Here is a 26,743-nt window from a genome sequence, read left to right on the forward strand (position 1 = left end):
ACAGGTTTTTATAAATTAAAATACTGAAAATATTCAAAGCACTGTCTATGATCACAATGGGATGAAGCTGGATCTCAACAAGCACCAAAGAACGAGAACAATCACATATATGGAGATTAAATAACACACTCTTAAACAACCAGTAGGTCAAAGAAGAAATTGCTAGAGAAATCAGTAGCTATCTGGAGATGAATGAAAATGAAAATACAACTTAATAGAACTTATGGGATGTGGAAAGGCTGTGCTGAGAGGGAAATTTATTGCCTTAAATGCCTATATTTAACAGCAAACCTGGAAGAACTTGAGAAAGAACAGTGAACTAACCCCAAAGCAAATAGAAGAGAAATAACAAAGATTAAAGCAGAGATAAATGAATGGGAGAACAAAAGAACAATAGAAAGAATCAATAAAACCAAAAGTTGGTTCTTAGAGAAAATCAATAAAATTGACGGGCCACTAGCAAGACTGACAAAAAAAGAGGATGCAAATAAAATCAGAAATAAGAAGGGGTATGTTACCACAGATCCTGAAAAAATAAAAGACATAGTGAGAGGATACTACAAACAACTACATGCCAAGAAACTAGACAACTTAGATGAAAATGGAGAAACTCCTGGAGACACACAAACAAGCTATACTTACTCAAGAAGAAATAGAAGATTTTAACAACCAATCATAAGTAAAGAGATTCAATCAGTCATCAAATATCTTCCTACAAAGAGAAAAGCCCAGAACCAGATGGCTTCACAGGGGAAATTTATCAAACATTCCAAAAATAACTAACACTAATTCTGCTCAAACTTTTCCCAAAAATTGAGTAAAAAGAAACTCTACCTAACTCATTTTATGAAGCTAATTTCATTTTAATACCGTAACCGGGTAAAGATGCTATAAGAAAGGAAAACTATAGGCCAATCTCCCTAATAAACATAGATGCAAAAATTCTCAATAAAATACTGGCAAATCAAATCCAACAACACATTCGAATAATTATACACCATGACCAAGTGGAGTTTATACCAGGAATGCAAGGATGGTTCATCACAAGAAAATAAATTAATATAATACAGCACATTAAAAATCGAAAGGGAAAAAAATCACATGATCATCACGATTGACGCGGAAAAAGGATTTGACAAAATTCAGCATCCTTTTCTGATAAAAACACTCCAAAGACAGGAATCAAAGGTAACTACCTCAATATGATAAACGGAATATATGAAAAACCAATAGCCAGCATCGTACTCAATGGAGAGAGATTGAAAGCCTTCCACCTAAGATCAGGTACAAGACAAGGATGCCAACTGTCACCCCTAATATTCAACATTGTACTACAAGTTCTAGCTAGAGCAATCAGACAGGACAAAGAAATAAAAGGCAACGAAATTGGAAAGGAAGAAGTAAAACTCTCATTATTTGCAGATGATATGATACTATACTTGGAAGATCCTGAGAAATCTACAGCAAAGTTTCCTCGGCTAATAAACAAAGTTGGGATGTGGCCGGATATAAAATTAATGTGTAAACATAATTAACATTTCTATACATAAGCAACTGGCTAGCTGAGAAGTTGGTTAAAGAAAAAATTCCATTCAAAATAGCAAGTAAAACAATCAAATACTTAGGAGCAGACTTAACTAGGGATGTAAAGGACTTGTACATGGAAAATTACATAACATTGCTAAAATAAATCAAAGGAGATCTAAATAGATGGAAAGACATTCCCTGCTCATGTAGAGGAAGGCTAAATATAATTAGTATGTCAACCCTCTCCAAGTTGATCTACAGATTCAACACAGTACCAATCAAAATTCCAACAACCTACTTTGAAGACTTGGAAAAGTTAACTACCAAATTCATCTGGAAAGGAAAGAGACATCAAATAGCTAAAAGTGTCCTAAAAAAGAAGAATGAAGTGGGAGGATTAACACTCCCTGACTTTAGAATCTATACTAATGCCACAGTGGTCAAAACAGGATTGTACTGACACACAGAAGCACTGACCAATGAATCGCATCAAGAGTGCAGAAATAGACCACCAAAGTCTATGGTCAACTGATTTTTGTCAAGGCCCCCAAATTCTCTGAACTGGGACAAAATAGTCTTTTCAATAATTAGGCAGGGAAGAACTGGATATCAATAGCCAAGACAATGAAAAGGGACCCCTACTTTTTTTTAATAACTGGATAATATTACTAATAATAATTTGGATAATGTTTCAGTCTGTCTCCCAATTCTTAGGCAGCCATGTACTGACAGTTTTTCTTCTTCCTTAATTCATCTCCACAAAGCATATCACTGACTTTAGCCAAGAGATCAAATAAATTGTTGGATCCTATAAGGTCATTTTATTTGTGAAAATTTCAAAGGGCAATTAAAGCAGTCATAAGGAGGATTGATTAGAAAGGAATATTGTACATCTTTCAGATATATTGTGCAAATCAAATAAGGTATGGGATTAGAAATTTGGAAGAAATGCCTCATTCAGTATTTTGAAGGCATTTGTATCAATATAAAAAGCATAACTGAAATTAAATAGCAATGCAGAGTGAATAGATCTAAAAATTACTCCTTCAAACCTACAATTTCTCAGAAGCTCAACAAAGTAGATATTTACAAAAAATGGGAGAGTATGACAGTGAAATTATCCCTATCACAATATTTATCTTTCGAAAACTTTGAGATTTTTAATTTTAATTTTTAAATTAATTTTTAAATTAAAATTTTAATTTTAATTTTTAAATTAATTTTTAAATTAAAAAAAAAAGACAAGAAAGAAACACATTACACCCAAAGCACAAGCAACACAAGAAAAAAAGAGACAGAATGGAACTCCTCAAAACCAAATGCTTCTGCACTTCGAAAGATGTTGTCAAAAAGGTGAAGAGGCAGTGGATCAACAAAATGTGGCATATACACACGAGGGAATATTATGCAGCAGTAAGACAAAATGACATCCTGAAGCAAATGACAATATGGATGACCCTTGAGAACATAATACTGACTGAAGTTAGCCAGACACAAAAGGATAGATACAGTATGAGTCCACTTTTATGACCAGCATAAAGGTATAATCAGAGGCTTATAATACAGAAGATAGGGGACATAGAGATAAACAGACACTAGAGATGGGTGAACTGTTAGCTAATGAGGTTGAACTCCAATGTAAGAGAATAGATAGGAATGAAAGTGATTCTCTAGTGGGTCTAGAAGTAATATCATATTGAAGATTAACAAGATTGAAAGGGGTTGTACAGACCTACATGTCCCACTGACTCACACTAGAAATAGGAATGAGTTCTTGTAAGAATTACTTCAAAGATGTGATTCTTCTACAAAAAGTGTTTAAGTCCAAAGTACAGGGGGAAAACTGCTATTGCATGCTATGAGCTATGTTCAAAAGGAAACCATCAGCACTACCACAGCATCAGCAGAGGTAAATAATGGGGAGAGGGACAAGAGTTAAGAGAAGGTTTAGACTTCCTATTTGGTGAGGGTATGTTTATTGGTTTTCTGTCTCTTGGGAACAATGAAATGATCTAAAATGAGAATGTTAATGGACTGTGGACTTTGGACCCTCTACATGATGCCCGATGAATGCAGGTGGCTGAAGGATGCACTGATGGAGAAGTAGATTGGTGAACAAAGGCATATATCTATGAACAAAGATTATGCTGCTACAAAACAGAACAAAGTCATGAGGCTTGCAACAATGTAAATGAACATGTGGGAGGGACATTTGTGAGACAAAATAAGCCAGAAACAAAAAACAATGGTATGGTCACCTTTAGAAAGTGCTTATAAGAAAACACGGATCTAGATTGTAAGCTTTTAGAGCAGACACATTAAGTCTGGGGTGCTGATTATTATTTCTGGATTTTGAGAGGCTGTTTTATATATAACCAGATATTTAGAGATAAGAACAAAGCCGAACAGACTGGGATTAAAGTGTTCCAGAATATAAGGGTAAGGAAGATAGTGTCTATATTTCAGAACCACACATACTCTTTGAGACCAGTGGAAGAAAGGTTTATTTGGTCTGGAACTAAAATTTTCTGTAGTGCAAAATCTAACTCAACCTATTTGTATAGCTTATTTAAACAACTGAAAAACAGGGAACCCAGAATAAGAAAGAAGTCCTTTAATCCTGTATAGAGTATTGTAATGCCTAGAAACATCCTAGAGTATATTAAGCAGATAATCAAAAAGTATGGCAAACTCCCCTGAGGGAGGGGAGAAAAATACAGAACTATTAAACCTTACCATCAAGAAATCCCCTGATACTGTGTCAAACTTTAGGGACACCCAAATTAATAGGCCATGCCCTCGATCACAAGGCTTACTCTTGTAAAGTTTATGTAGGTAGTAGAGAAGCTTAGACTACCTATAGGTATGCCTGAGAACTACCTCTGGAGGACCTCTTTTATTGCTCAGATGTGGCCTCAGTCTCTCTAAGCCCAATCCTACAAGTGAAATCATTGCCCTCCCCATTATGTGGGACATGACATCCAGGGGTGAAAGTGTCCCTGACGACAAGGGAGATGACTCCCAGGGATGACTTCAGACCTGGCACTGTAGGATCAACAATTCCATCCTGCCCTAAAGGGGGAAAAGAAGTATAATTAAGAAAGTATCAGAGGCAGAGAGAGTTTAAATAGAGTTGAGAGGCTACTCTGGACATTGCTCTTATGCAAGCTTCAGGTAGACATTGCTACCTATCATAACCTGCCAACCCCCAACCAGGACCATTCCAGCCATTCCTAAAGAAAACCGAGGGCAGTATATGAGATTCCACAAGGGTTCCAGGCCCTAGAGTAACTTTCCAGAAGCCTACAACTTCCAGATGGGTCCCTGGTCCAGATAAGTCCTGAAACCTAGCCCAGCCTCTCCAGAACATCAGATAGTTCCATCTCGCTACCCCAAATTAGTGAGACCATTCTAACATCAAAAATTTAGAATTGCCATAGTCCAAACACCCCTAAAGAAAGGTATGGAAAGATCAAAGGTGATGGTGGAGTTATGCATAGAAGATAGGGTTTAACAATTGAATATGAATGCTAAATCATTAAATTAATATCTCTTTTAGTCTCCAGTATTTTAGAACAGCTACAAGTAAAAACTTAAAATTGTAAAAAATGTAACCCATGTCAGAGTCTGAAATATGTTCTACAACTAACTGTGATGCTATGCTTTGAAATTTACAGCTTTTTTGTATATGTTGTTGTTCACAAAAAAAGAAGGAAAAAAAAGTCGATTGTGATAAAAAATATTTACGCCCTCTAGCCTCCTATATTCTGGAGCAGCTAGAAGGAAAAATATGAGAGGATTGTATGGTAGCCCATGATAAACTCTGGGATCTGTCCTATAACCACTTGTTGAAGGGTGCTTTAGAAACTGTAGCGTTTTTCTTTCCTTGCTTTGTATACATGTTATACCATACAATTAAAAAAATAAAAAAAACAAAAAACAAAATAACCGGGAAATCCACCTGTTGTTTATATGAACTATGACAGATAATGTTGAAATACATATCTTCTCATTAAAAAAATACATATACATATACTTTATGCATGGTAAGAAGAGAAGGAATGTGGGATAGGAGAGCAATCAGAATTTTATGAGTGAACTTTCACTTTCTTGTATGTTTCTGTAATGTCTGAATCTTGAATAACATTTTTTGAATTTTAAAAGTAATATAAAGAAGCACACAATTTTAAAAACCTAACACTATTAGCCTTTTCTCAGGCAAATATTTAGAATAACATGATAGGAAAATTTCTGATCCTTAAAACTCAAAAATAATCTTACAAAGAATTCAAGAAAACAAAGATCCTTTTTGTTTTTCTTCTTACTTCTTTATGCTATATACAATCATAAGCCTTTACACATCATGCAATATACACTCTGAGATCAAAGACCTGGAATAACAGTCAGCATCAGCTGGTGTATATTAATGTCAGAAGAGTACATATGGTAAATAAGTTACTGTCATGGAGCTCCCAAGTACTTAAGGACCAGTAACCATTCAAATGTAAGGTGGGGTGTACTAGTTTGAAATGATGTACCCTAGAAAAGCCATGTTTTAATCCTAACCCCATTTTGAAAAGGCAGCCGTTTCTTCTAATTCCTATTCAGCACGCTTGAAACTGTAATTAGATCACCTTCCTGGAGATGTGATTTAATCAAGAGTGGCTATTAAACTGGATTAGGTAGAGGCGTATTTCTACCCATTTGGGTGGGTCCTATAAAAGAGGAAACATTTTGGAGAATGAGAGATTCAGAGAAAGCAGAGCAGAATGACATAGCCATGAGAAGCAGACTCCACCAGCCAGCGACCTTTGGAGATGAAGAAGGAAGACGCATCCCGAGGAGCTTCATGAAACAGGAGAAGCAGTTAGCAGATGACACCGTGTTCATCATGTGCCCTTCCAAATGAGAGGGGAACTCTGTGTTCACCATGTACCCTTCCATTTGAGAGAAAAATCCTGAACTTCATTGGCCTTCATGAACCAAAATATCTTTCCCTGGATACCTTTGATTAGACATTTCTATAGACTTGTTTTAATTGGACATTTTCTCAGTCTTAGAACTGTCAACTAGCAACTTATTAAATTGCCCTTTTTAAAAGCCATTCTGATTCTGGTATATTGCATTCCAGCAGCTAGCAAACTAGAAAAGGAGAAAGAGCTGTTCATACATTGTAAGCCTTTCAAATCACGTTTGTATTCTTAGTGAATAAACGTAACTGCAATAAATGACCTGTATAGGTCCTTTATAGGAAAAGCTGCAGGCTATTATATAATTGAACTTTGAGAGGTGATATGTCTAATTTGATAGCCAATGCTATACGTTTAAGGAAGGTCATGGTTGAAAATTGCTTAATTTTATTAAAATTTTCATTTGTAATGGTTATTATAAATAGTCCAGGTATCAGAAAAGTGTAACTAATCAATCTTTTTAATTTCCCAATTCATGCTACGAAACAATTCCAACAAACAAATAAAATGAATAAACCCTTTAACCCTTGGCTGAGAAGAAGAAAATGAAGACAAAGTATGGGGATGGAGAAAAAGATGTGGAATCCCTAAAGTTCATGTCACATATACTCACTCTTTACCTTATCACAGCACTCGACAGCTTTGGTGTATTCTCGAAGCTTCAGGTAGCACATGGCCAGATTCAGAAAAGCAGCAAGTAGAAATGATTCAGAAGCTTTGGATTCTTTTTCTGATAAACCATATTCCATCTCTAACCAGGATACTATCTTCCCATACTGAATCGCTGCCTGCACATATTTGCCTCCCTAGGAGAAAAAAAAAGTAGTAATTATTTGTTGTACTAGGCTCTGTAGGGGCTACTAAAGAAACATGTCACAGTCCTGTCTCAGAAAACCAAATCTTCAAAAAACAAACAAAAAAACACCCCTTATTCCATGACATGTGATTATTTCTTCCTGTTCCCAGGAGGTGGCTAGACAGGTGGCATGCTACAGAAAATTCTTCTCCAGCATTTACCATTTCATCCTTTTCAAAAGGGGCAGTACTTTTAGCAAGAGATATCAAGGCTTTGGGGCTATGTTTACTTGGTGCTAACATTTATCAGCTTTTCAAAATTACCGAGAATAGTTTTAGACTATGTAACAAGTTTACCTGAACGAAAAATTATTTTTCTTTGAATTGTAATTGATGCATTATTTCTCTTTTCTCCTGACATCCAGCACTGCATAGTAGGCACTATATTATGGAAAGTGCCTGTCCTAAATCCAGCAAACCTTAGTTATTTAAACTGGGGTTGACAAAACTTTTCTGTAAAAGAGCATGCAATAAATATTTTAGGCTTTGTGGCCCATTCTCAGTTGCAACTACTTAACTATGCTACTTGCAACTATGTTGTGAATATGTATTCACAATACATAAGGAATGGGTGTGGCTGTGTTCCAGTAAAACTTTATTTACAAAAACAGGCAGTAGGCCAGATTTGGCCTACAGGCTGTAGAGTTTGCCAACTTCTGATCTAAACTGGAGATAATGGTAATATAAACAGTTGAATAGCAGCAGCCAATGTAAGTAATGACTATAAATGAATATAAGTCAATAGGTATCCATTAACTGTGTAAGAAATATCTTTCTCCTAATCATAGTTTTGCTCTCGTACTTGACTAGCAGAATTCTAACAACTGTGAACGACCACAGGAATTAACTATATATGTTCAATACAAGAAATTTGTGGGCTCAGACAATGTATTTCTTTTTATTTTATTTTATTTTTTAATTTTTAAAAAAAATATTAACATTCTTAACTTATGATCATCCTGTTCTACATATATAATGAGTAATTCATAATATCATCACATAGTTGCATATTCATCATGATCATTTCTTAGAACATTTGCATCAATTCAGAAAAATAAATAAAAAGACAACGGAGAAAATTTCATACATACCATACCCCTTACCCATCCCTTTCATTGATCACTAGCATTTCAATCTAAGTTTATATTAACATTTGTTCCCCCTATTATTTATTTTTATTCCATATATTTTACTCATCTGTTGATAAGGTAGATAAAAGGGGCATCAGACACAAGGTCTTCACAGTCACATTGTGAAAGCTATATCATTATACAATCATCTTCAAGAAACATGGCTACTGGAACACAGCTCTACATTTTCAGGCAGTTCCCTCCAGCCTCTCCATTACATCTTGACTAATCGGGTGATATCTATTTAATGTGTAAGAATAACCTCCAGGATAACCTCTCAACTCCGTTTGGAATCTATCAGCGATTGACACTTTATTTTGTCTCATTTCATTCTTCCCCTTTTGTTGGAGAAGGTTTTCTCAATCCCTTGATGCTGAGTCTCAGCTCATTCTAGGATTTCTGTCCCACATTGCCAGGAAGGTTTACAACCCTGGGAGTCATGTCCTACGTAGACAGGGGGAGGGCAGTGAGAATACTTGTGCTGGCTGGAGAGGCCACATCTGAGCAACAAGAGAGGTTCTCTTGGGGGTGACTCTTAGGCCTAACTTTAAATAGGCTTGATCTATCCTTTGTGGGATTAAGTTTGATATGAACAAACCCCAAGATTGGGGACTCAGCCTATTGCTTTGGTTGTCCCACTATTCGTGAGAATATCAAGAATTTTCCAAATGGGGAAGTTGAATTTTCCTCCTTTCTCACCATTCCCCCAAGGGGACTTTGCAAATACTTTTTTACTCACTGATCAAATCACTCTGGGATTTACTGGGGCATCATTCTGGACAAACCTACAAAATCTCACACCCTACTCAATCAAGGCTCCATGTACTTATGGTGTTCAATTAAGCTGTCTACATAAGTTATATTAGGAAATGCACTAGTCAAAATATAAGTTTTGTACCAAATAAACATTTTTTGCTTTAGTCTCACATAAATTAAAGTTTTAAAATACCATCTATTTTCAACACCCTGCAGTAATGACATTCTTTTGTTCTTCCTCATGCAAAAACATTTTTTAATTTGTACAATTAGTCACTATCATTATACACTACAGACATTCCTAGATTATACCATCTCAGTCTTTATTGTCTATCTTTCTTTCTGATTTCATTTGTGCCCCCAGGCCTTCTCCCTCTATCATTCTCACATTCAGCTTCATTCAGTGTTCTAATATTATTGTATTACAGTTAGGTAGTATTGTGCTATCCATTTCTGAGTTTTTACAAACAGTCCTGTTGCACAATCTGTATCCCTTCAGCTCCAACTGCCCAATATCTTACCCTATTTCTATCTCCTGATGGTCTCTGTTACCAATGAAATTCTCTAAGCTTATTCACTAATGTCAGTTCATATCAGTGAGACCATACAGTATTTGTCCTTTTGTTTCTGGCTAATCACACTCAGCATAATGTCCTTAAAGTCCATCCATGTTGTTACATACTTCTTAACTTTATTCTGTCATACAGCTGTATTCATTCCATCGTATGTATATACCACAGCTTGTTTAGCCACTCATCTGTTGATGGACATTTGCGTTGTTTCCATCTCTTGGCAATTGTAAATAATGCTGCTATAAACATTGGTGTGCAAATGCAGACAATGTATTTCTTGCTGTTTAAACATGAGTGAAAGAAAGGATTGCTAGTTGGTAAATACACAAATAAAATGGGTATACAGCTGAGGGATATCCTTTATAGGAGGTGATTTTAAGCTTAAAAACAGATGATACATGCTGTCAGGTGGAAGAAGAAGAACCAGACTCATTAGGACATTAAATCCAATGTTTGACCAATGAGCAATCTACACCATTAGGATTCACCACCGTCAAAGCAGTGACTATATCTTGAGGTAGAGTTATGTCTCCCCATCAGGCCCCCACCCTTACCTGATGACTCTGCATAAGAGAAAAATCACAGAGTAGTTACAGACCACATGAGGAAGCCAGGGCTAAGAGGTTGTACCGAACCTCAAGTGGCTGGCAGAGGGAACGGGCTCTGCCTGGAGGAAGGAAACCAGATTTTCTGCTGATGAGGATGGGTAGGTCTGTTTCCCCAGAAGGCCTGGGCCTGACTCCATTACATCTTCCTGAACATCCCTCTTCACAAGATAGTTGTCTAGGGGAGGGAAGACTTACAGCTCACCAGTCCTGTTGTAGGAAGGCAGCACAAAAGGATTCTGAAGTGTTATGAAGGAGAAGCGCATTAAAATGAAAGCTGTTTTCCTCCCTGACTCAGGAAATAATGATACAAATTGGTTATAAGAACACGACATGAAGTCCTTTTACAATAAATGCCAAGATACTTGAGGAAACTATATTGAATTTTGCCATTTTGCCTTAGGCCTACCATTCCTTTTTTGGGCAGTATGAAAACAAACAAAAAAAACAAAACAAAACAAAACCCCAAGAATAAAGCCCTCATCAGTTTTAGGGTTTGGCATTTTCACCATTGCTGCCTTGCTCCCACTGGACTGGGAGCTACGTGAGGACAGGGAGCATGTCCAGTCCCTTTTGGCATATCCAAGGTTTAGCACAAAGAATTCTTTAATAAGGGTTTACTGAATAAGTATTAAGGTCAAAAGAATATAATTATGGAATCAAAGCAAACAAGACATTCTAACACTGGGAACAAAAGTGGACTGTGGGTACAAAAGTAATTTCATTCAGATTAGGTGGCAACAGGCATTTCAACCTTCATGCCTAGTTTCTCCTTCCACTCCTCCTCCTCCTCTATGTTTAATATATATATTAAGTTTTCTGAGGACTCTAGCAATATATTAGAAAAGAAAAGAAATGAGGAGCCAGGAAGGACAAGGACCTCCAGACCTTATCACTTCAGAAGGTTCTGAATAATGAAAGTGGTAGAATGCTGTGGTTCTTAAAAAAAAAAATCACATTAGTTCTCTTATTGTGGTAGAGTAGTTCAACTCTTTGAAAGCTTTTTCATATATAAATGTGTTTATTCTTTTATTTAGAACTCAACATCCAATGGGCAAAAGTCCTTGCTCTGCGGCAGTCCTACTTCTGATGTACTAAAACAGCAGTACTCAACCAGGGTGAATCCCTCCCCTATCCCCTACTAAGGGACATTTTGCAATGTTTGGAGGCAGTTTGGGTTGTCACAACTTAGAGGATGCTACTGGCATCTAGTGAGTAGAGACCAGGGATGCTGGCAAACATCTTACAGGGTAAGAGCACAGCCCCCCACCCCCCACAAGGAACTGTCTATCCCCAAATTTCAAGAGATCAGAGGCTGAGAAACCCTGAACAAAAAGACGAAGGAAGGAGGAAAAAAAGACATGGGAGACTCTATTCTCAGGAGTTATAATACCTGTAAACCTAAACTCCCACAGCCATCAATAACTTGTTTCTAAATCTCATTCCCTTGGTTCAGCAAAAGTGGTTAACACATAGCAAAGCCTGGTTTGTCTGAAAACGGCTATATAAAACATAACTTACACAGCTATAAACTTAGCATGCTTTAGGGATTTAAGAACAGAATGCTTTCTTCCCAAGAGGAACACAAGAGGGCGCAAGAATCCCATATCACTAAGGGAAGCTCAGCAGTATCCTCAGGTTTCTTACCATTCAGCCTCCAAGTCAGAAAACTGAACTGCTAAGCAGGTATGACAGATAATGCTCTTGTCCTGCAGCATACTGTCAGCTATGGGGGCAAAAATCACATCGGTTTGGCTTGTAAAATGCCTGACATAATATCATGTTCTTATCTGTGCCTAATAATTATTTTCAGAGCCAAATAAAGAGAGCGCTCTCCTACTTTTCTCCTTGATAGTGCTCAGAAGCTGAACTGAGGATTTTTATAACCTGCAGAGCAAAATCATTCCCTTTTAAAAGCTAAGTACAATTAAATACTACTAAGGGGAAAGATTTACTCAATTAGGTGTAAACCAAACCCACAGATCAATAGAAATGGAGCTCCAATGTGCAGGGAGCATGAAACAGATTTTAAACCCCATCCCGCCTCTGCTCTCACCCTCTCATCTGGACTTGGCAGGTGTGTAAATGTACCAAGTCAAAATCCTGGAGAGACTGAGGCCTGGGAAGCAGTGTGGCAGACTGAAACCTGCCCTGAAATGTGGAAAGAGAATGTGTACAGGAAACTATCCACCAACTGTTTTGACAAGTCTTGCAGCTAAAATTATGATTGCTAGAGAGATCTTTTACCTATAATCAAGAAGATGCCTCCAGGGAAGCTTTTAGTACAAAATGTTCAGAGACATTCTGGGAGAAAAGTCTTCGGTCAGGGGTTTTCATCCTTTCATTAATTCTTTCCTAATGGACTATTGTTTTGAAAGATTTTGTCTATCAAATGCATGTTAAAGCTAATTTGTTCCGTATGTGTGACTGCTGATCCAGATTTTTTCCAAAGATCAGTAATTCTAAGAAGGTTCTTAATATTATGAAATACACAAATCACTGTTGCAGTTGTCATGCTAGAAGCAATAAAATAATACTTAAGCACTGCTTTCTGCTACTGATCACCTAATTTTGCCCATCTCTCTGTATATATCTAGGGCATGATAAATGACACAAAGCTTGATGACATTATTTCATTACCAGTAATGTTCCCCAAATTTCTGTGTCATCAGTAACCAAATTAGCTTTTGAATAGCCATTTTATTACTATGAGTTGGTATAATTCTAGTCAAATGCCAAAAGATTCGAAACCTGCAAACTGTTAATTTTCTAATTAGCAAGTTTGGGAAATATACAGTTCAAGAATTTTATACACCCCCCAGGAATACAGGAAACAGAGTTCAGGATCTATGATATTAAGGAATTTTACAGAAAGTTTTCTTTTTACTTCGGTGTACTGAGGTATACAAAATCTTACTTGAATTGTTTAAAAGTAGCCAATATATCTCAGCTAGAATCTTTAATAAAAAAAAAATCAAACTTGTTCTTGAGAGTTCAGAAGCTCACAAAATTTTAGGTCTGGAAGGAAACTTGCAGATCATCTAGTCTAACTCATTCATTTTTCACAGGAAAAAATAACTTCGTTGGACCTTTAATGACTGAATTGCTTAGAAAGTCAGAGACCAGATTTCCCATTTTGAGATCATTCCACTACACCCCAATTCTCTCTATTGACCCATACAGTATTTTATTGTTTATAATAAATAATTATAAACAAATAAATGCATAAATATAAATAATGATATACTATCTATATTACTGATGCCAATGGATTTTAAGCTTGTTTGATCACAACCCATAGTAAGAAATGTTTTAAAATATCATGCAGTACCCACTCACACACAACCAAGCAAATGTTTTATAAAACAAAATTTATCTTTACAATATAATGCAAAATACTTCCACTAAATAGATTTCATGACCCAATTATGGGTCTAAATCAAAGTTTGAAAAAAATTAACCAAACATGTTGCCCTCTAGCTGGGTTAATTTTGGGCAGATTATACATTCTTACATAATTCTGTAGTTGTTTCATTTAGGTTATGTTCTAGTCTGCTAGCTGCCGGAATGCAACACACCAGAGACGGATTGGCTTTTAATAAAAGGGGATTTATTTTGTTGGTTCTTCAGAGGAAAGGCAGCTAACTTTCCACTGAGGTTCTTTCTTACGTGGAAGGCACAGGATGGTCTCTGCTGGTCTTCTCTCCAGGCCCCTGGGTTCCAGCAACTTTCCCCGGGGTGACTTCTTCCTGCATCTCCAAAGGCCTGGGCTGAGCTTCTAGCAGTGCTACGTTGCAATCTCCCATTTAAGCACCAGCCAATTAAGTCAGACGTCACTCATTGCAGCAGACACGCCTCCTAGCTGACTGCAGATGTAATTGGCAACAGATGAGGTTCACGCACCATTGGCTTATGTCCTCAGCAACAAGACTAGGTATGCTCACCTGGCCAAGTTGACAACTGAATCTAACTAACACAGGTTATATTGCCTCCTCTCCTTCCAGAAGAGGCTGTAAATGCAACAGCATGTCTTTATAACAGTTGCTCAGAGAAACAATCTAAGATGAATATTATTCAGGAATTTCTGAAGATTTCTCATAAAAGCAAGTGTGGCAGAGATCATCTTGACCATTAGACGAAATTAATCTTTTCCTTCTGGCAGCTTCTTTGGAAATCTGTGCATATTCTCTTTCCTTTTGTCAAGTACCTCAGTGACTTCATCAAAACATTGGAAAGAATGATGTGAAACTTAGCCCCTGAATTCTCTCACTTGCTAACAATCATTCTATTCATCCATTCTTTCATTCCACAAACACTCGTTAATGTCTACTATGTAGCAAGCAAGATGCTCTTGCCTTGAGGGATATAGTAGTGGGTGGGCTAGCCAGACTTGATCTGCCTTTAATGGAAGGTTACGATCTGAAGAAAAATATATTAAAAAGGTATCTGCATTGTTTTTGGTCATATTAACTCATTCTTTCCCACTATTTCTTATACTGAAATGACAAACTTGTAAAAATTCAGGCTTATTCTTACCAAGAAGAGGGTTGATAAAATTCAGAGCAGGAAATATCAGCACAATTCATTGACAGGAGTAAATTCTGTGAGATGGAAAAGATTGTAGAGGACTCACACACCTTGAAGTATATGGTTCCCTTCTCTTTGACAATGGCAGCCTTCTCCAATTTTTCTTTGGTATCCATCTCCCAGGATTCTTTGGCCTATGTGTAAATTTGTGACAATGGTTAAATGAACAGAAAAGGAAGGGCATCAGATGATGCCTTTAAGAACAAACAGCAGCTACTTCTAAAGGTTAACTCACACCTCAACTGGCTTTTAAAATTGTGCACCATTGCCAATTCACTGCTAGGGACTAGTGCTCTTTATCTTGTTTCAAGAACTCACTTTCCATGATAACAAAACTGAAGTCTGACCCATACTGCCCCAAAAGAGGGAAGCAGGTAAAAACACAGTAAGGAACACAAACTGCTATGGACTGTTAAAGAGTACAACTTTCAAATTACAAGGCGCAGCCACAAAATGAAAGCTAGGGTCCCTTATTTCATGCCTGCAAACCTCTCCACTAAACTGCTAATATAATTTTAGCAAATGTTTTCTCTCAAGCCTCAGTCTTGCAGCTCTAAATGGGGACACTACTATAGTTAAGTCACTGCTGTATATTCATATATTTTCAAAATTTCAGGTCATGTACTTGTCTCTCCTCTCCCAAATAAGCAGATATACTGAAGCCTCCAAATTGTATCAACCTGTAGATATACTTTTAGAGAGTTTCAAATAAAACATAATTGGGAGGGTAAAGCTGATGCAAAAATATCACTTAGGGCCATAAATAAATGATTTCATGATCATATGCAAGTTTATAAAGTATATCTTACTCTCTACAATTATAGATACAAATCCAGAGTCAACTGCACTTTCTGTAAGATCAGATGAATTAAGAAGGATCAAAGGAGTCAAAAGAACAATCTGAGATGCTTTAGGGAACATGACAGTGGCCATGGTCAGTACTCTTCATTATATATGAATTATGACATTTAAGTGGATAAGTGCAAAATTCTCTTTATTCAAAAGACAATTATTGATACATTTCTGGTGTCACTGCCTTTTGTTTTCTTTTTAAAGGAATAATGAGAGGGTTAATATTAGTTTTTCTGGCCACCCCAGGTTGCTTCCTAATAATTTAGCTCAATTATTTAAAAACCTAGTCGCAAGGGTCCTTTGCATTTTTAAATTGGCCTCAATTTTTCAGGGGCATAAATATATTCTTTATACTATAAGACAGAGAATTAAATCTCATTGTCCCCAGAAACATTACATACCTTCCCATGGTTTCAAATATACTCAGCAATGTCATACAGAATATACCCTTGGAGCGATGACAGTGGGCAGGCCCACGGGTGTACCAAAGTGAGAAGGTCTCAAAGAAGCTCTGTCCTCTGGACCATGGCTAGGAAGGGGTGGGGGGTGGGGTTACTGTATATAAGTGGAAATAGGGGAGCCTAAATAACCATATGCTAAAGATTATTTTTTCTCTCTTTACAATAAAAAAACTACATGTCATGAAGACAGCATTGAAAAATCAATGCTGAGCTAGCAGGCCTTCAGAAGAGGTTACCTGACAGCAAGCAGCAGTCAGGACAAGGACATGTGTTTGTTTTGGAAAACATAAAGTGTGAGGGGTAAATCAGAATTATCACTGTGGGGAAGGAATCCCAGAGCAGTCAGTCCTCCCATCATTTTCTTAGCTTAAAGTACAGGTCCACAGTACAAGGATTCCCTTTCTGAATCTAATTAAATCTAAATGACTTTACTTTCAGTCAAAAAGCTTAATATACAAAATATGGAGATAAGCACCATGAGGGAATGGAAAAGGAATACAAAGAATAGTCCTTGAGGAGTCGAGGAGGGTGAGTCTTGGGAGACACGGGATATGGCTGAAGATGACAGCACACCTAGCTCAGGCACAGGATTTGTGCTCACTCACTCACACCTAGGCTGGGTGCCTCCAGAGGCAGGCCTCCTTGGCTGCTCAAGAAGGGGGGACGTTTCTGGAATTCAAGGTAACCGACAAACTTTTTTCTCCATTTGGACAGGAATGAAAAGAAAAGGCATAAGACCGGCATGTTTGTCTCTTGCGTCCCTTGACATAAAGCCTGGTGGCTCATGAGGCCTTGCACACTGGATAACTTAGAGCTACCAAGAAAGTCTCTTCATGACTCCTGTGAAAGGCACAAGCTGTTCAGCACTGAAAACTGCACCTCACTTTCTCCAAGGAGCCTCTTAGCAGAATGTGAACCCTTTTTGTCCTCAACCCAGAGCAAAAATGTACAAAAAGAACAAGTCTAGGAACAAATAAAGGAACAAGTCCTGGATTCTACCCAAAAATAGTTTAAAAAGAAAAAAAGAGGCTGACACACAGGAACAAAATAAGAACACTGAGCTTCTTAGCTGTGTATCAGCTGTGCTATATCAGTTGTCCCATACTCTAGTAGCAGTGTCATAGACAGGAGGCAAACTCAATAATGAAAAGCACACCATACAAACAAACAAACAAACAAACCCCATCCGTCTACCCACCTAGTAATATAAGGTACTGATTTATAGGAAGCAAATGGAGAAGAAATCTATGATTTTAGATAAGTTGGTATTTTCTCACCTTTTCGAAGCTCTTAAGTGTAACTTCATACGTAAGCTCAGCATTAGGTTCAATGCCAAATTTAGGCTTCCCTGCTTCTCCAAAACCATATCTGAAATGAAGAGTAAAAAATAAAACTTTACAAGAACTAGTATATTTCGAGGTACTGCCTTCAGTATCCTGAGACATCACATTACCATAGACCTATCATTTGCAAGCTACTCACATCAGAGACCCTGAAGACAAAGCAGATGTTGATCAGAAGATACAGTGTGAAGTACCACTGCTGTGATTTTTTTAGAAATCAGGCTCAACTTAGTTGTCTTTTCATATTACATGTAATATAACACCTGTGCTCCCTAAGACAGCTTGCTTAATGTGAATTTTAAATGTCACCGTCTTTTTTCTGCTTGATTTTGAATGTATTTATTTTTATAAAGCAGCTATTATTTGGATATTAGGACTTTTCCCCTGAGCTGTATCAGTGAAGGACAGAGAAGGACACAGCCACTGAGTACTGACACCTTCCAGTGGTACCATTGCCAGTCAGATAAATGAGGGAGAGGGATGCTTATACATGAGGAAATTTAAAAATTAATTCAATGATATTACAAATATATAATAAAAAATAACAAGCTATAACAGGTTATTAAAAGACATACTCATATAGCTCTACAGCTATCACACTGCAAAACTCCATACCTTTTAGCCAAAATTTACTTACTAAAATAGCTTAAGATATAAAAACTTGTTTTTTAGGATCATTTAAGATGTTTGACAAATTCTAGCAGACCTTTGTTAATCTCGTTCAGTGATGTTTTCCCAGTGTCTAGAACAATGCCCAGAGTATACTAAGATGTTCAGCTCCTGTCTTTCAAACCAGACTACTCTTTAATACATGAAATGGTATTAAAAAAAACTTAGGACATACTTGTCTTTTCTTTTTCTCATATTTTCAGGGAATGGACTGAAAGATGCCAAAACCAGGTAGATGCTAGTACCTCCACTTTACTCTGGGGCGAAAAGACGATAGAACACATATTTTTTGCTTGCAGCACTTTTCTTTAACCCTTGCCTGAACCCTCCAGGAAGAAAATGCTTACTTACCCACCTCTACTGTTCCAAGAAAATGGAAGCTGAATCTAAAGAAAGGCAGAGAGACTCAAGGAAAGCTGCTAGGAATAGGGTGGGGTGGTTTTAACAGCAGGACAAATGGTATCCTCAGTAAGGAAATAAAAGAAAGAGGACATAATTAACCAGTGGCAACTTCAGGAAGTGGTCACTAGTTTTCTACTTGTAACTCTTAGGTCCATAGATCTACTATCTTGTTTCTGCCCATCTGTCAAAAATTTAACTATTGGGAACTAAGGTAGGTAGGTGAGTCCTTATTAAGCAGGTGCTTACTAAGCGCATGTTATATTCAGAGTCCTGTGCTAAGCAAACACATGATCTGGCACTTCCTTAGACCAGTGATTCTCAACTTGAGTGATTCTGCAATCCCTCCTTCCAGTAAACATTTGGCAATGTTTAAAGACACAACTATGAGGAGGGAGCTACTAGAGTGTACTAAGTAGAGGCCAGATATAATGCTAATCATTCTACAATGCACAGGACAGCCCTCCATCTCAAAAGAATTATCCAGCCCATTATGTCAAGAGAACCAATACTGGCCCTCCTCTCCCCTCTTTGTCCGCCGGCCCGGAGGCGGCGCCCACACCCCGCAGCAGCCGGCCCGCCCGCCCTCCTTTCCCCTCTTCCCCCTCCTGCTCTGGCGGCTCTCCAACCACCACCGTGCCCTCTTCTGCCTTCACTGGCTCCTCCGCCACTGGCCTCGACAGCCTTGCCACCCTCACCTTTCCTCCTCCAGAACAGTTACTGGGGGAGTGGAGACAATACAGAGCAGCTCCCGGAGCCACGATGGAGATCAAAGGAATGGCGTACCCCATCCTGGAACGGCTGACTGTCTGGGAGAACCAGCTCCGGTGAGATCACCGAGGGGCGCGGGCTTTCCCGGGCAGGACGGCAAGCGGCCGGAGTCCCTTCCTTCCTCCTACCCAGGCCAGCTGGCAGAATTGGGCAGGCGGTCCCCTTGGGCCGCTGCGACTGGCGCCCCCACCACGCGAGGCCCCCCGGACCAACTGAGAGAGTTGGGTCGGAAATCCCCAGACTGCGGAGAACGGTGACCGGGGGGTCCCTTCCAAACACGTGACTCCCAGGTCCGGCTGGGAACAGTGCACTCTCCCGGGCGGCGACGGCTGGCGCCCTCCCGCCACACTTGGCGCCCCGGGCCGACTAGGAAATTCGGTCGGGCACTCTCCCGTGCTGTGGCGGCCGGCGACCCTCCCTGTGTTCGGACCCCCGGGCCGGCTGGCACTCTTCCAAGACGCTTCGGCTGCCGAACCTCTCCTACGGCGAGAGTTTTCCAGAGTTAAAGGACCCACAGTAACTGTCACTGGTGGAACCCGTAGACAAATGTGTGCCACAAGCGCCACCTACTTGGCAGGATAAGAAAAACAGAACCCAGAGATTTCACAGAAAAATCTTTCAACCTGTGGGGTCCAACACCCAGGGAAATCTGACTAAATGCCCAGACGCCAGCAGAAGATAACGGATCACGCTCAGAAAATTGAAAATATGGCCCAGTCAAAGGAACAAACCAATAGTTCAAATGAGATACAGGAGCTGAAACAACTAATGCTGAATATATGAACAGAAATGGAAAACCTCTTAAAAAATGAAATCGATAAATTGAGGGAGGACATGAAGAAGACATGGGCTGATCAAAAAGAAGAGATAGAAAAACTGAAAAAAACGAATCACAGAGCTTATGGAAGTGAAGGATAAAGTAGAAAAGATGGAAAAAACAATGGATACCTACAATGATAGATTTAAAGAGACAGAAGATAGAATTAGTGATTTGGAGGATGGAACATCTGAATTCCAAAAAGAAACAGAAACTATCCGGAAAAGAATGGAAAAATTTGAACAGGGTATCAGGGAACTCGAGGACAATGTGAACTGCACAAATATACGTGTTGTGGGTGTCCCAGAAGGAGAAGAGAAGGGAAAAGGAGGAGAAAAACTAATGGAAGAAATTATCACTGAAAATTTCCCAACTCTTATGAAAGACATAAAATTACAGATCCAAGAAGTGCAGCGCACCCCAAAGAGATTAGACCCAAATAGGCGTTCCCCAAGACACTTACTAGTTAGAATGTCAGAGGTCAAAGAGAAAGAGAGGATCTTGAAAGTGGCGAGAGAGAAGCAATCCATCACATACAAGGGAAACCCAATAAGACTATGTGTAGATTTCTCAGCAGAAACCATGGAAGCTAGAAGACAGTGGGATGATATATTTAAGTTACTAAAAGAGAAAAACTGCCAACCAAGAGTCCTATATCCAGCAAAATTGACCTTCAAAAATGAGGGAGAAATTAAAACATTCTCAGACAAAAAGTCACTGAGAGAATTTGTGACCAAGAGACCAGCTCTGCAAGAAATACTAAAGGGAGCACTAGAGTCAGATACAAAAAGACAGAAGAGAGAGACATGGAGAAGAGTGTAGAAAGAAGGAAAGTCAGATATGATATATAGAATACAAAAGGCAAAATGGTAGAGGAAAATATTATCCAAACAGTAATAACTCTAAATGTTAATGGACTGAATTCCCCAATCAAAAGACATAGACTGGCAGAATGGATTAAAAGACAGGATCCTTCTATATGCTGTCTACAGGAAACACATCTTAGACCCAAAGATAAATATAGGTTGAAAGTGAAAGGTTGGGAAAAGAAATTTCATGCAAATAACAACCAGAAAAGAGCAGGAGTGGCTATACTAATATCCAACAAATTAGACTTCAAATGTAAAACAGTTAAAAGAGACAAAGAAGGACACTATCTACTAATAAAAGGAACAATTAAACAAGAAGACATAACAATCATAAATATTTACGCACCGAACCAGAATGCCCCAAAATACGTGAGGAATACACTGCAAACACTGAAAAGGGAAATAGACACATATACCATAATGGTCGGAGACTTCAATTCACCACTCTCATCAATGGACAGAACATCTAGACAGAGGATCAATAAAGAAATAGAGAATCTGATTATTACTATAAATGAGCTAGACTTAACAGATATTTATAGGACATTACATCCCACAACAGCAGGATACACCTTTTTTTCAAGTGCTCATGGATCATTCTCAAAGATAGACCATATGCTGGGTCACAAAGCAAGTCTTAACAAATTTAAAAAGATTGAAATCATACACAACACTTTCTCGGATCAGAAAGGAATGAAGTTGGAAATCAATAATAGGCGGAGTGCCAGAAAATTCACAAATACATGGAGGCTCAACAACACACTCTTAAACAATGTGGGTCAAAGAAGAAACTGCAAGAGAAATTAGGAAATACCTCAAGGCGAGGGAAAATGAAAACAAAACATATCAAAACTTATGGGATGCAGCAAAGACAGTGCTAAGAGGGAAATTTATTGCCCTAAATGCCTATATCAGAAAAGAAGAAAAGGCAAAAATGCAGGAATTAACTGTCCACTTGGAAGAACTGGAGAAAGAACAGCAAACTAATCCCAAAGCAAGCAAAAGGAAAGAAATAACAAAGATTAGAGCAGAAATAAATGAAATTGAAAACATGAAAACAATAGAGAAAATCAATAAGACCAGAAGTTGGTTCTATGAGAAAATCAATAAGATTGATGGGCCCCTCAATGTCCCTGGCCATTAGAGAAATGCAAATCAAAACCACAATGAGATATCATCTCACACCCACCAGAATGGCCATTATCAACAAAACAGAAAATGACAAGTGCTGGAGAGGATGCGGAGAAAGAGGCACACTTATCCACTGTTGGTGGGAATGTCAAAGGGTGCAACCACTGTGGAAGGCAGTTTGGCGGTTCCTCAAAAAGCTGAATATAGAATTGCCATACGACCCAGCAATACCATTGCTAGGTATCTACTCAAAGGACTTAAGGGCAAAGACACAAACGGACATTTGCACACCAATGTTTATAGCAGCATTATTTACAATTGCAAAGAGATGGAAACAGCCAAAATCTCCATCAACAGAAGAGTGGCTAAACAAACTGTGGTATATACATACGATGGAATATTATGCAGCTTTAAGACAAGATAAACTTATGAACCATGTAATAACATGGATGGACCTAGAGAATATTATGCTGAGTGAATCCAGCCAAAAACTAAAGGACAAATACTGTATGGTCCCACTGATGTGAACGGACATTCGAGAATAAACTTGAAATATGTCATTGGTAACAGAGTTCAGCAGGAGTTAGAAACAGGGTAAGACAATGGGTAATTGAAGCTGAAGGGATACAGACTGTGCAACAGGACTAGATACAAAAACTCAAAAATGGACAGCACAATAATACCTAATTGTAAAGTAATCATGTTAAAACACTGAATGAAGCTGCATCTGAGCTATAGGTTTTTGTTTTGTTTTGTTTTGTTTTGTTTTGATTTTACTATTATTACTTTTATTTTTTTCTCTATATTAACATTCTATATCTTTTTCGGTTATGTTGCTAGTTCTTCTAAACCAATGCAAATGTACTAAGAAATGATGATCATGCAGCTATGTGATGATGTTAAGAATTAATGATTGCATGTGTAGAATGGTATGATCTCTAAATGTTGGGTTAATTTCTTTTTTTCCGTTAATTAAAAAAAAAAAAAAAAAGAGAAGGGATAATTGGAGATGAAGGGATACAGACTGTACAACGGGACTGGATATAAAAACTCAGAAATGGACAGCACAATACTACCCAATTGTAATGCAATTATGTTAAAACACTGAATGAAGCTGCATGTGAGGTATAGGTTTTTTGTTTTTGTTTTTTTTGTTTTTTTTTTCTTTCTATTATTGTTTTAATTCTTATTCTGTTGTCTTTTTATTTCTTTTTCTAAATCGATGCAAATGTACTAAGAAATGATGAATATGCAACTATGTGATGTTATTAAGAATTACTGATTGTACATGTAGATTGAAATGATTTCTAATTGTTTTGTTAATTCTTTTTTTAATTAATAAAAAAATAAAATAAAAAAAATAAATAAATAAATACATAAAAAAAAAAAAAAAAAAAGATTGATGGGCCCTTAGCAAGATTGACAAAAAGAAGAGGAGAGAGGATGCAAATAAGTAAGATCAGAAATGGAAGAGGAGACATAACTACTGACCTCACAGAAATAAAGGAGGTAATAACAGGATACTATGAACAACTTTACGCTAATAAATACAACAATTTAGATGAAATGGATGGGTTCCTGGAAAGATATGAACAACCAACTTTGACTCAAGAAGAAATAGATGACCTCAACAAACCAATCACAAGTAAAGAGACTGAATTGGTCATTCAAAAGCTCCCTAAAATGAAAAGTCCAGGGCCAGACGGCTTCACATGTGAATTCTATCAAACATTCCAGAAAGAATTAGTACCAACTCTCCTCAAACTCTTCAAAATAATCAAAGCGGAGGGAAAACTACCCAATTCATTCTATGAAGCCAACATCACCCTCATACCAAAACCAGGCAAAGATATTACAAAAAAAGAAAACTACAGACCAATCTCTCTAATGAATATAGATGCAAAAATCCTCAATAAAATTCTAGCAAATCGTATCCAACAACACATTAAAAGAATTATACATCATGACCAAGTAGGATTCATCCCAGGTATGCAAGGATGGTTCAACATAAGAAAATCAATTAATGTAATACAGCATATCAACAAAACAAAGCAGAAAAATCACATGACCATCTCAATTGATGCAGAGAAGGCATTTGACAAGATTCAACATCCTTTCCTGTTGAAAACACTTCAAAAGATAGGAAAACAAGGGATCTTCCTTAAAATGACAGAGGGAATATATGAAAAACCCACAGCTAATATCATCCTCAATGGGGAAAAATTGAAAACTTTCCCCCTAAGATCAGGGGGATCTTTCTTTTCTCTATATTAACATTTTATATCTTTTTCTGTTGTGTTGCTAGTTCCTCTAAACCGATGCAAATGTACTAAGAAACGATGATCATGTATCTATGTGATGATGTTAAGAATTACTGAGTGCATATGTAGAATGGTATGATTTCTAAATGTTGTGTTAATTTCTTTTTTTTTTTCTTTCCGTTAATTAAAAAAAAAAAAAAAAAAAAAGAGAACCAATACTGCTTCTACCAGCTCTCCTGGTTCAAAGTGAGGAGATCCTGTCAAGGTCCAGATGTATGTGGAGTGCATCATCCTAGGGCAGACAGAAGCTCACATAAGTTCTGAGAGCACTAAACCCAATTTCCATGTCATATGGAGAATTATCTGACTTATGCTAGATCATAAGGATTCAGGGCACAAAAATTCATCTGACTGAAAAATAAAATACCACACACAGAATTCTGGGATTTACCATCAAGACATGCAGGGTTAACGCAAAAGAAGAAATCAGTATTTATGTCCTTGAATTAACAGCTACCTCCAGATAGCTGAGGTACAAATAATGACATTAATGACTGTTAAGCCTTTACGTGCAGATAAGAAACACTTGTACCGTAAGTTCTTACCAATTAATTCATTTTTAGAGAGGTAGAAACTGAGGCTGAAAGAGAAGTGCTTCCTAAGAGTCACATAAAGAGGCAGTGGCAGAGCTAGGATTTAAATTCAGATGCTGTATGTCCCCAGAAAATTGTTTTGTTTTGACCCATACGGCCTCATAACTGGACACTGGGGTTCTTGGTAGCCTGTGCTTTTTTTTGGTTTGCTTGTTTTCTTTTTTTCAAGTAGGTGCAGAACAGAAATAAGGAAAAGGAAGATGAAGAAAGTTCAAACTAGCCATACCTAAAGTGAAAAAGATTAATCAGTCACAGTAATTAAAACAACCCTAGAAAGGGATGGTATTGTACTGATGAGAAGAGAAAATGGGTTCTTTGTAATTCTGGCTGCTTCTGGAAATGTTTTTTAAATTTTGTATTATGAAAACATTTTGCCAAGGCATCTATAACAGTCAAAGGGAGGTGTGCCTTGCAAATCTTTTAGAGAAGGAAACAAAGATAACTCTAATAATTTAACAAAGCATGTATTTGCAACAGCTATAATTACAAACAGGCTCAAAAGCAATGCTCTATGGTAAAGGGGAGTCTGAATAAGATAAGCAAATCCATTGGATGCACTTAAAACACACTCTATGTGTAGAGATTATTGGCATATATGTATAATATTACACAGTACTTTTAGACAGTCTCATATTGTAGAATATGCACTTTACATAAAACCTTAAACAGAAAAATAGCAAATATGCCTTTCTATGCTAAATTATTTCCAAAAAACATATGAAAAAACTATTATACCTAGAAATTTATGAAAACTTGTTGACTACTTTCATGACTGAGAATATCCCAAGAAAGATCTGAAAAAATTTACTATATATTAAAACAGGATTTCCTTTTTCTTGTGGTCTAAGAGCAAATGAAAGACAAAGGTAATGTCATTACAAAAGTAATAATATATTGAGGGCTTGAATGTTCCAGGCCCTTTGATAAATGTGCATATGCATGATCTCATTTAGTCCTCAACAACATTATGAAGTTAATACTGTCACCCCCATTTTCCAAAAGGGGAAACTGAGGCTAGGAGGGTTGTCTTGTCTAAATTACACAGCTGGTAAGTTGCACAGTAGGTTTCGACCCTTTAACCACTAATGATACAACAAACAATTTAAACTTGCAAGGGACTATTTACATAAATAAATGTAAGGGCAAAAATAGAGGCAACAGGAGAATTTGTTTCCCTTTACCACTAAGCTTGAGACATATGCCCCCATCATTGCCTTGTCAATGAGGTTTAATATAATGACCTGACTCAATATATATTATAAACTCACACTGTATACAAGAATTTATCCTCCAGGTGATTAATCTGAAAACACATTACACACACAGATACCAACCACTATCTTTATGTGAGCTTAGAACTACTATAATTTTGGAATGCGAGATTGAAATTATAGAGATTTTTTCAAGATAGTATTCTCTATGTGCTACTTTGGGTTTTAAAAAGTTCCTTATAGAAAGAAATATCGGTTCACCTAAGAGTGAGCTTCAAATATGTACGAAGTGGAGATATATAAA

The 26,743-nt window shown here is 37.5% G+C and overlaps 1 protein-coding gene and 1 long non-coding RNA gene across 10 annotated transcripts in view; one reads left to right on the top strand and one right to left on the bottom strand.

Annotated features, from left to right (window-relative positions):
- LOC143684538 (uncharacterized) overlaps positions 1-18,770 on the top strand; it is a 117,298-nt gene extending 98,528 nt beyond the window's left edge. For both annotated transcript variants that reach the window (XR_013176068.1, XR_013176069.1), the window contains 2 exons: positions 15,827-15,936; positions 17,030-18,770. This is a non-coding gene — a long non-coding RNA (uncharacterized LOC143684538). The remainder of the gene's footprint in view (positions 1-15,826; positions 15,937-17,029) is intronic.
- The window catches only part of FKBP5 (FKBP prolyl isomerase 5), a 172,064-nt gene that overhangs the window by 7,306 nt on the left and 138,015 nt on the right, over positions 1-26,743 (bottom strand). For all 8 annotated transcript variants that reach the window (XM_077161580.1, XM_077161581.1, XM_077161582.1 and 5 more), the window contains 3 exons: positions 17,593-17,683; positions 15,053-15,136; positions 7,118-7,303 (listed from right to left, as the gene is read on the bottom strand). In XM_077161580.1, the coding sequence (XP_077017695.1) occupies positions 7,118-7,303; positions 15,053-15,136; positions 17,593-17,683 (361 nt within the window). The remainder of the gene's footprint in view (positions 1-7,117; positions 7,304-15,052; positions 15,137-17,592; positions 17,684-26,743) is intronic.

Source organism: Tamandua tetradactyla, chromosome 5 (assembly GCF_023851605.1).
Source record: "Tamandua tetradactyla isolate mTamTet1 chromosome 5, mTamTet1.pri, whole genome shotgun sequence".
NCBI lineage: Eukaryota > Metazoa > Chordata > Mammalia > Pilosa > Myrmecophagidae > Tamandua > Tamandua tetradactyla.